This window comes from Aquarana catesbeiana, linkage group LG13, assembly GCF_042186555.1.
Source record: "Aquarana catesbeiana isolate 2022-GZ linkage group LG13, ASM4218655v1, whole genome shotgun sequence".
In the NCBI taxonomy this organism is placed as follows: domain Eukaryota; kingdom Metazoa; phylum Chordata; class Amphibia; order Anura; family Ranidae; genus Aquarana; species Aquarana catesbeiana.
Genome location: NC_133336.1, coordinates 216,391,885 through 216,402,307, shown reverse-complemented (window position 1 = coordinate 216,402,307; position 10,423 = coordinate 216,391,885). Strand labels below are relative to the sequence as shown.

General features: G+C 51.9%; 1 protein-coding gene across 2 annotated transcripts in view; it reads right to left on the bottom strand.

Moving 5' to 3' along the window:
• EFNA4 (ephrin A4) overlaps positions 1 to 8,450 on the bottom strand; it is a 23,998-nt gene extending 15,548 nt beyond the window's left edge. For both annotated transcript variants that reach the window (XR_012237035.1, XM_073608716.1), the window contains exon 1: positions 8,299 to 8,450. Coding sequence is in view for 1 of the 2 variants with exons in the window: in XM_073608716.1 (XP_073464817.1) it covers positions 8,299 to 8,414 (116 nt within the window). In the remaining variant the exon portion in view is untranslated. The remainder of the gene's footprint in view (positions 1 to 8,298) is intronic.
• Between the last annotated feature and the right edge of the window lie 1,973 nt (positions 8,451 to 10,423).

Genomic DNA, 10,423 nt, shown 5'->3' with positions numbered 1-10,423 from the left:
TGATCAAATGTATGTGTCTGTATGGCTCCGCCCACAAAACATCCCGGAACTTCCCAGAATGGTACTTTTCTGGGAAGATCTGAGAGTAGAAATTTGGTACTTTTTAGGGAGGATCCTTCAAAGTGTTACATTGTTACTCTGGTAGACCTAGTCAGCGTAACAACGCAACGCGACCGGACAGGGCAACCACGCAACGCGACCGGACGGGGCAACCATGCAACGCGAACGGACAGGGCAACAACGCAACGCAACCGGACAGAGCAACCACGCAACCGGACAGGGCAACCATGCAACGCGAATGGACAGGGCAACAACGCAACCAGACAGGGCAACCACGCAACCGGACAGGGCAACCACGCAACGCGACCGGACAGGGCAACCACGCAACGCGACCGAACGGGGCAACCACGCAACGCGACCGGACAGGGCAACAACGTAACGCGACCGGACAGGGCAACCACGCAACGCGACCGGACAGGGCAACCACGCAACGCGACCGGACGGGGCAACAACGCAACGCGACCGGACAGGGCAACAACGTAACGCGACCGGACAGGGCAACAACGTAACGCGACCGGACAGGGCAACAACGCAACGCGACCCGACAGGGCAACAACGTAACGCGACCGGACAGGGCAACAACGCAACGCGACCGGACAGGGCAACAACGCAACGCCACGGGGGAGCTGTACTACAGAGTATTGCATTGTTACATTGTTTCTATAAAAGACCGTGTAGAGTGAATGTGGTGGGATCGGTGGGATCTCGGCGCGTGTGGCGGTGGCCGATCTCCAGCACAATGCGCAGAGTACAGAGGGGAATCGGCGGCCCCTGTAATGAGTTTTGGCAGAGCGGGGGAGGGGGAGGGTTATGCTCGGAGGGGGGAGGGGGACTCTGAAAAGAAACCAAAGCAGATTGAAAGAGAAACTCCAGAGAGGAGCTGAAACATCCCAAATATGTTAATACGAATCAGATCTCCTCCACCGCCGCCAGAAACCCCCCCCCCCCAAACTCAACTACAGGGGGGGGGGGGAGGAGACTCTACCGGGGTCCCCGATCGTCCTGTACAGGGGGGGGGGGGTCCCTAATGGTTCCCGTTTTCTACATCATCCAAATCGGGGGCCATACACTGAGAGATCCGATTTTCAGCCCAGACCAATCAGAATAAATTGTAAATAGGAAAAAATAAATAAATAACACACCACGCTCAATTGCGCGCCTTGAAGGTTGTATTTAAAGGAATGCGTGAAAAACGCGTATCACACGTCGCTGTTCCATTCATTGTTAATAGAACCTCAAAACATGGCGGGCAGACGCGTGTATCTGCGCAGGTCAAAAAAAAAAAAAAATTGTATGTGAAGCTCGACGCCCAAAAATGTAATGAGCTTATTAGGCGCAATTTTGCACGTACGGCAGCCCATTGACATGAATGGACTGCATTATGCTTGTAGCATACAAAAAAAATAAATAAATAATACTAAAACAAAACAAACAAAAAAAAAAAAAAAAAGCAAACGAAAAAATAAAACAAAAAACACCACAAAATGAGAAAAAAAAGCACGAAAAATAAGAAAAAAAAAAAAATTTAATCAATCACAGACTGCGAGTTGCGCCTCAACTCGCTGCGGTCTTGTTCTGGTCCCGCCTCTTAAAATACGGATCCCCAGGCAGTTGGCATTTTTTTGGAACCACCATACAGGCGTCCCATAATCCCGTTCTCCATGAAATGGCGCGGCGGCGGAACAATTCTCCAGTCTCACAATGGACGACACCAGTCGCAGAGGTTGGGGGTTTCGGTTTTTGTGGCCCCGAACTGTGACCCCCCCCCCCCACACACACACACACACACACACACACCGTTTTGTTTGGACATTTTGCCCCCATTAGTAGTAATACGGTGAATGGCATTAACTGTAAATTCCAGACACGGTGGGGGTCCTTCTATGCAGCTACTGCCCCCCCCCCCACCATGAAGGTTTACATTAGAGCCCGCTCAGCTGTGACACATTTACGGGGCCCCTCTTTAGCCGGGCACTAAAGCAGAAGCCTTCACAGCTGGGAGTTCCCAACTTCACAGCCTTCCAAATCCACACCAACCACAGGGGGGCGGCGTACACATGGCCGATCACTTGTGACAGTGCTGGTGCATGACCGCTGCACCTGCTGGGGCCCCGGGTCCTGTGATCAGCGTAGCGCCAACGCACCCCGCGGTGTGGTACAAAAGGAGGGCCAGGATGCATTCTATCCCTCTAATAAAAAGGGAGATCCACATTGGACAATCCAGGTCGGGCCCCGGCGCTGGGCGCCACTTTGTTCCTGGCAAGGCGTCCCCGGCTAAACATAGAGAGACGCCGAGGTGAAAAAGTCAAACGCTTAAAAAAAAAAAAAAAAAAAAAAAAAAAAAAAAGGGGGGAGCGCAACCTCAAAACACCACGTACCGGCAGAGCGCAACCTCAAATGAAAGGTTTCCCACAGGGCGGACCATGACAACGTGGTGGCTACAGGGCGTGGGACAACATGGTGGCTACAGGGCGTGGGGCCTCCACCGACCAGAGCCCCCCCCCCCCATTCTAGGTCCAACGCTGGCCTCCAGGACACCCGTTAAAAAAAAAAAAAAGGGAAGAAAATATAGCAAGGAAAGTTCAGGAGTGTTTCAGCCACTTTGTACGGGAGGAATAAAACGTGTCGGATCATGCCGGATGACACAGAGGATTCCGCCCGTTATCCCTCCCATGGTTTATGGAGAAGGATGCAGAGAGCGGATTCCACTGAAGTATACACACCCCAAGACTTCAAATACTGACAGGGAGGAGGGGGGGGCCTGGGAACCAATGTATAGACCAAAGAATGAAGACTGAGGAGAACCAAAGAACGTGGTCAAGGCTGAGAACACAAGGGAGGTGACATTAAAGGGGGGCAAAAATGACAACATGGGGGGGGGGCTGGGAACTAATATATGAACCAAGGAATGGGGCCAAGGTTGAGGGGAACCATAGTATGGACCAGACAACAGCGCCAAAATGACAGTATGAGGGGGCATGGGAACCAATGTATGGACCTAAGAACAAAGCCAAGGCTGAGGACGTAGGGGAACCAAGGGATAGGGAAAAAAAAAAAAAATGACAATATGGGTGGCATGGGAACTAGTATATGGACCAAAAAAACACAAGGACACAAGGTAACAACAACATGGGGGGGCGCACTTTGGGGTTCACATGCAGAAAAGCATGGGCCAATGAAGTCATGGAACTAAGGAAACGTTAAGAACTGGAGCCAATAGGGGATTGAGGCAAGGGATGGAAGGACATGGGCCAATGAAGTTGGGAAAAAAAAAAAAAAAAGATAGAACTAGGGATAAAGGGAGATTGGGGCAGGGGATAAAAGACAGGAGCAGTCAGGGTTGGGGACATTTCCAGGAGGACAGAGGAAACACCAAGTAGAAGATATGTGGACCGCAGTTGGGGGGGGGGGTGTTTCGAAGATTTGTGGAATCTTGAAGGAAGGAACATAGGTTCAAGGGTATAGAGGAGGGCAATTAGAGGGTGAATGGGGTTTTGGGCAGAGAGTTGAGAAGATACAAGGGCTATTGGTGGTTGTGATCAGTACAGGGGCTGAGGGATTTCTGGGGTAAGACAGGGAGGTGTGGAGAATTGGGGGGGGGGGGGGGGTTCAGTAATGGAAGAATTCAGACAGAAGATTCTGGGGAAGTGCTGGGAACAGTAGATGGAATTCGGGGGTTAGAAGGAAAGGAAAGATTGGCCCTCATAGGAAAGGACCATTACAGGTCAGAGGTACAGAAGATTCAGGGACTGGATCGGGTGACAAATCATAGGAGAGCGGAGTGGGATGGATGAACAGGAAAATTCTGAGATGAACTGGCGAGAAGACACCAGGCCTGAATGGGTAGCGTTGGAAAAGGAGAGAAAATTCTGCTGTTTGGGGGGGGGGGGATGGTGGGTTGGGAGGACATTTAGACAGATGGAGGGACACTCCAGAGACAATGGGATGGGACAGGTAGAGCCGACAGGACAGATGGTAGAGCAGGACATGAAGAACAAGCCAGGAGATCTAAAGGAGGAGAAATACAGGAGGAGAGCCAAGTCCCCGAATGATGGGCAATCTGCAGGAAGACAGGCAAAGCCTGTAGAGTAGGTTCCAGTAAGAGGGGCCAAGCCAGTAGAGCAGAGCCCAGGAAGACAGATGAAGCCAGATAACAGAGACAAGGAGAACAGGAGGGTGAAGTTCCATGGGAGAAGAGTGTCCAGGAGCGCCAGATCCCAGAGGGTGGTCAATCTACAGGAGGCCAGGCCAGGCCAGTAGAGCAGAGCCCGAGAGACAGGCCAGGCAAGTCCCAGGAGGTCAGGCCAGCTTAGGCGAGAGGTTCCCAGGAAGACGAGACAGGCCAAGCCAGAGGAGTGAGGCCCAGGGGAGGACAGGCCAGGCCAGTAGAGCAGAGCCCAAGAGACAGGCCAGGCAAGTCCCAGGAGGTCAGGCCAGCTTAGGCGAGAGGTTCCCAGGAAGACGAGACAGGCCAAGCCAGAGGAGTGAGGCCCGGGGGAGGACAGGCCAGGACAGGAAAGTCCCTCCATTGTGCAGGCCCGACTCTTCTCCAGAGTGAAACTGGAACTGAAGAGGAAATGATACTTAATTGCTCCTTCCAGACGGCTCTTCGCCCAGCACTGTACACATAGTGGGGAAAGAGAGCCGACACCACAACGTACAACCAAAGCATCCATCACAGAGCGAGCCGATCCCCCCCCCCCCCAACTGCGATATAAAATGGACACCCCACTTCCAGACACCTGAAGAAGGTCTCCGCTCAACGGCAAAAACGTCAGATTCCGAGGAGTAGGAGGTCCACCCAGAACCTGAACCACCACTCGTTCCAGAACCAGAGCTCTGAGCTTCCACCCGTCCTCACACATCGAAATCACATCCCACCACCAAAAACCGGCACATTGTAATCCCTCCATTGTTACATTGTAACCAAGAGAAGAGAAGAGTTCCGGCTTTGATACATTGTAAAGATCAGACCAGGAAGAAAAAGAAGAATTCAGTTGAGTTGCCCTTTGGCCTCACCTTGAGGAAGGTCCCACGCCTTGGTTCCCAGCTCCGCCCACCCTCTGCGGCCATTATCAGGAGGGGCGGGGGGGGGGGGGGGGTGTCTCACCACCACTGGATGCAGCAGGAGGAGTGAGACTCCCTTGCCTTTCGCACACAAATGTTATTGATAAGCAGCCGCCATGTTAACATCAAGAGCATTAAAAAGAAAGATTTTGGGGGGTTATTTTGCGTCGGGCGGCCATATTTGTATGTTGGCCTCCTGGTCAGACCTGAATTTCCGCTGATCCGACATTCCCCTCCCCCACTCCAGGCAGCTTCTCTTTTTTTTTTTCTGCACAAAAAAAAAAAAAAAAAAAAAAATCACATATTTGCGTGTCAACAAGTCCAACTCCAGCGAACAAAAAGTTCTGAGTAAAAAGGCGAAGTCGGCGCCTCGGCCCCGCAAAAAAAAAAAAAAAAAAAAAAAAACGCTCGCCGCCAGCGGACGCAGCCCCAGCCAAGACAAACAGCCCCCCCACCCCTCCCCCCCCCCTCATATGCAGCCTGGAAAAAGAGAAAATGGGATTCTGCAACTCCAGTGAAAACACCGCCAGGTCCAAGACAAGCACGGGGTCCCGTGCCCAAAATAACAAACCCTTCCTGCGTCTCCCAGTGCCCGCGGGGGAGGGGCGGCGCAATGTTTTCCCACCACCACCAAAAAAAAAAAAAAAATCTGCTCCTTCTGCAACTTTCCCCGGCGACCGCGTGACGCCGTGAAGTCACCCCACCCCCAATTCTGCAGGCGCTTCGCACGATGTAGAAAAAAAAAAAAACGCATTGTGCGCAAAAACGTTTTTTTTTTTTTTTTTAACGAGTCGCCAACGTTCAGGGAGATTGGTGCAATGAATAAGGACGCAACGTAACGCGTCCCTCTGAAAAGACTTCTATACTGGAAAAAAAAAAAAAAAAAAAAAGCGGCTACAAAACAGCAATTGGGGGGCACATTTGGGTAAAATTTGTGCAATGGAAGCGCGGCGCCCCCCCCCAAAATGTTTCGCTTGGGAGGGCGGCGTGCAACGGATCACAAAAATGATTGAAGTGTCCATGTTGGATTTTTGGGGGGGGGGTGCAGATTTAGGAGACGGGGCGACTATCAGACGGATCTGCCCGGTCGGGAAGCGTTAACGGTTTTAGGGGGAAGGGGGAATGAACGGCCCGACGCCGCGGAGAACCGATCTGCGGCGATTGGAGGAGATTTCATCACGGAAACGGATTGGATGTGGAAGAAAAGTCCGCCGGCGGGGGGGGGGCGGAAGGACAAAGAATTTAAAGAGCAGCTTTTCACCTCCGGCACAGAATGGCGCAATCAGCTCGCCGTGACACCGATGACAGGCCAGGTGATGGGGGGGGGGTCATTAACTTTACTGATACGAGTTTTTACCCCCCCCCCCTCCGTTTGCTGGGGGTAAGAAGGAGGGGAGTGGGGGTCATTCACTGCAGCAGTACAAGTGGGTATTGCTACCCCCCCCCCCCGAGTTCTGAGAGTAAAAAGGGGGGGGGGGGTATTTATTAATATATGCAAATATTTGCCCCAATCTGCCAGGAGTAAGAAGGGGGGGCCCTTCACTGTACTGATATGTACGGTTATTACCCCCCCATTCACTGTACTGATATGTACGGTTATTACCCCCCCCCATTCACTGTACTGATATGTACGGTTATTACCCCCCCATTCACTGTACTATGTACGGTTATACCCCCCCCATTCACTGTATTACCCCCCCATTCACTGTACTGATATGTACGGTTATTACCCCCCCCATTCACTGTACTGATATGTACGGTTATTACCCCCCCCATTCACTGTACTGATATGTACGGTTATTACCCCCCCATTCACTGTACTGATATGTACGGTTATTACCCCCCCATTCACTGTACTGATATGTACGGTTATTACCCCCCCATTCACTGTACTGATATGTACGGTTATTACCCCCCCCATTCACTGTACTGATATGTGCGGTTATACCCCCCCCCATTCACTGTACTGATATGTACGGTTATTACCCCCCCATTCACTGTACTGATATGTACGGTTATTACCCCCCCCCATTCACTGTACTGATATGTACGGTTATTACCCCCCCCATTCACTGTACTGATATGTACGGTTATTACCCCCCCATTCACTGTACTGATATGTACGGTTATTACCCCCCCATTCACTGTACTGATATGTACGGTTATTACCCCCCCCCATTCACTGTACTGATATGTACGGTTATTACCCCCCCATTCACTGTACTGATATGTACGGTTATTACCCCCCCCCATTCACTGTACTGATATGTACGGTTATTACCCCCCCCCATTCACTGTACTGATATGTACGGTTATTACCCCCCCATTCACTGTACTGATATGTACGGTTATTACCCCCCCCCATTCACTGTACTGATACCTGCAGTTATGGCCCCCCATAAGAAGAGGGGGGCATTTACTGTACTGGTATGTGGGGCTGTCAGTCCCCATACAATGGGGGGGGTCAATCTCTGTGCCGACATTCAGTTATGCCCCCCCCAGCCTGCTGGAGTGAAGAACGGAAGGGGGGGGTCATTCGCTGTACTGGTAATATGGTTATCGGTCGGGGGAGGGGGGGGGGGTCATTCGCTGTACTGGTAATATGGTTATCGGTCGGGGGAGGGGGGGGGGTCATTCGCTGTACTGGTAATATGGTTATCGGTCGGGGGAGGGGGGGGGGGGTCATTCGCTGTACTGGTAATACAGTTATTGATCGGGGGGGGGGGGGTCATTCGCTGTACTGGTAATATGGTTATCGGTCGGGGGAGGGGGGGGGGGGTCATTCGCTGTACTGGTAATATGGTTATCGGTCGGGGGAGGGGGGGGGGTCATTCGCTGTACTGGTAATATGGTTATCCGTCGGGGGGGGGGGGGGGGGTCATTCGCTGTACGGGTAATACAGTTATTGATCGGGGGGGGGTCATTGTTGGGGATTTTGCAGAGACAAAGGAAGAGCGGAGGGTCACCAGATGGAGGAGGGGGGGGGGGGTATTGGAAGTATTGATCCTCCAGGCGGGTGATGGAGTGGAGGAGGGGGGCACATGGGGGGGATTATCATGGGGGGGGGCAGTTATGAAGTAGCAGGACTGGGGTGCAATGATGAGCCCCTGTGTGGGGTGAATGTGGGGTCTCTGGGGTATTGGGGGAGGGGAGGGGTAGGTGGGCACTTACCTGGGGTTGGTGCTGTTCCAATACACGACATGGCGGACCCCACACACCCTCCTCAGCTGCTCCAATCCGGCACAGAACCAGAGCAAAAACCTCATCACCACCTCACTCCTCATCATGTCTGACTACACTCCTCACCCTCCCCAGCCAAAGGTATCCAGGCCCCGCCCACAGGGGGGCAGCTCCAACCAATCAGCTGACAGCACACAGCAAACTCTGCCAAACTCTCCCAACTCAAGTCTGCAAAACCCCTCCCCCCCTCCTCCTTCATCAGAGGTAACCCTTTCATGTCCAGAGTCTCCTCATCATCCTCCTCCTCCTCCTCATCATCATACATCAGAGGTAACCCTTTCATGTCCAGAGTCTCCTCATCATCCTCCTCCTCCTCCTCATCATCATACATCAGAGGTAACCCTTTCATGTCCAGAGTCTCCTCATCATCCTCCTCCTCCTCATCATCATCATACATCAGAGGTAACCCTTTCATGTCCAGAGTCTCCTCATCATCCTCCTCCTCCTCCTCATCATCATACATCAGAGGTAACCCTTTCCTGTCCAGAGTCCGATCATCCTCATCATCATCCTCATACATCAGAGGTAACCCTTTCCTGTCCAGAGTCTCCTCCTCCTCCTCCTCATACATCAGAGGTAACCCTTTCCTGTCCAGAGTCCGATCATCCTCATCATCATCATACATCAGAGATAACCCTTTCCTGTCCAGAGTCCGATCATCCTCATCCTCATCATCCTCATCATCGTACATCAGAAGTAACCCTTTCCTGTCCAGAGCTTCCTCCTCCTCCTCATCATCATCCTCATACATCAGAGGTAACCCTTTCCTGTCCAGAGCTTCCTCCTCCTCCTCATCATCATCCTCATACATCAGAGGTAACCCTTTCCTGTCCAGAGTCCGATCATCATCATCATCATCATCATCGTACATCAGAAGTAACCCTTTCCTGTCCAGAGTCTCCTCCTCCTCATCATCGTACATCAGAGGTAACCCTTTCCTGTCCAGAGCCTCCTCATCATCCTCCTCCTCCTCATCATCATCATACATCAGAGGTAACCCTTTCCTGTCCAGAGTCCGATCATCCTCATCATCATCATCATCCTCATCATACATCAGAGGTAACCCTTTCCTGTCCAGAGTCTCCTCATCATCCTCCTCCTCCTCATCATCATACATCAGAGGTAACCCTTTCCTGTCCAGAGTCCGATCATCCTCATCATCATCATCATCCTCATCATACATCAGAGGTAACCCTTTCCTGTCCAGAGTCTCCTCATCATCCTCCTCCTCCTCATCATCATACATCAGAGGTAACCCTTTCCTGTCCAGAGTCCGATCATCCTCATCATCATCCTCATCATACATCAGAGGTAACCCTTTCCTGTCCAGAGTCCGATCATCATCATCATCATCATCCTCATCATCATCATCGTACATCAGAGGTAACCCTTTCCTGTCCAGAGTCTCCTCCTCTTCATCATCATCATCATCATCATACATCTCTTTGCTGTCTGGACTGATCCTCCTCCTCCTCGTCTTTGACCTCCACTGACCCGTCACAGATTTATATTTTGTATCTTTTTATTTCCTGTTTTGTCTTCCGGGTGGAAATGTTTTTTCCTGATGTTTGTAAATATTTCCCCCCTCCCCTCCCCCGATCTGCTGGTTGTATTGTTATCATTTGTTACATTTCATGGGGCGGCTCCGCCTCCTCCCAGTTCTGGGTGGAGCTAGCAGTCAGACCTCCACCCACCTCCATGGGGGGGGCTCCCACCATCCCTTCTGGATGTTTTATATGATGGAGGATGCAGCAGGAGGAGTGAGACCCCATGGCGGGGCGATCTCCAGCCAAGATTGGTCGGTTCGTTCGGCTGTCATCCACCTGGAAGTGAACACACCTGTCCTCATTGCGATATTTACAGCGAAGCGCCCAATCGAGGAAGAATCGACCAATCACACAATCCGCCCATAATCGTCCCGCCCATAATCTCCGGGGAGCCTTGGAGAGGTCACAGATTTTCCAGTGTGCTGGTCAACTTTTCCCACAACCAAGACCTCCCAAAAAAACAAGGACGGGATCCGCCCAATGCGGCGCCGTCAGCAGCACGGTCGGAA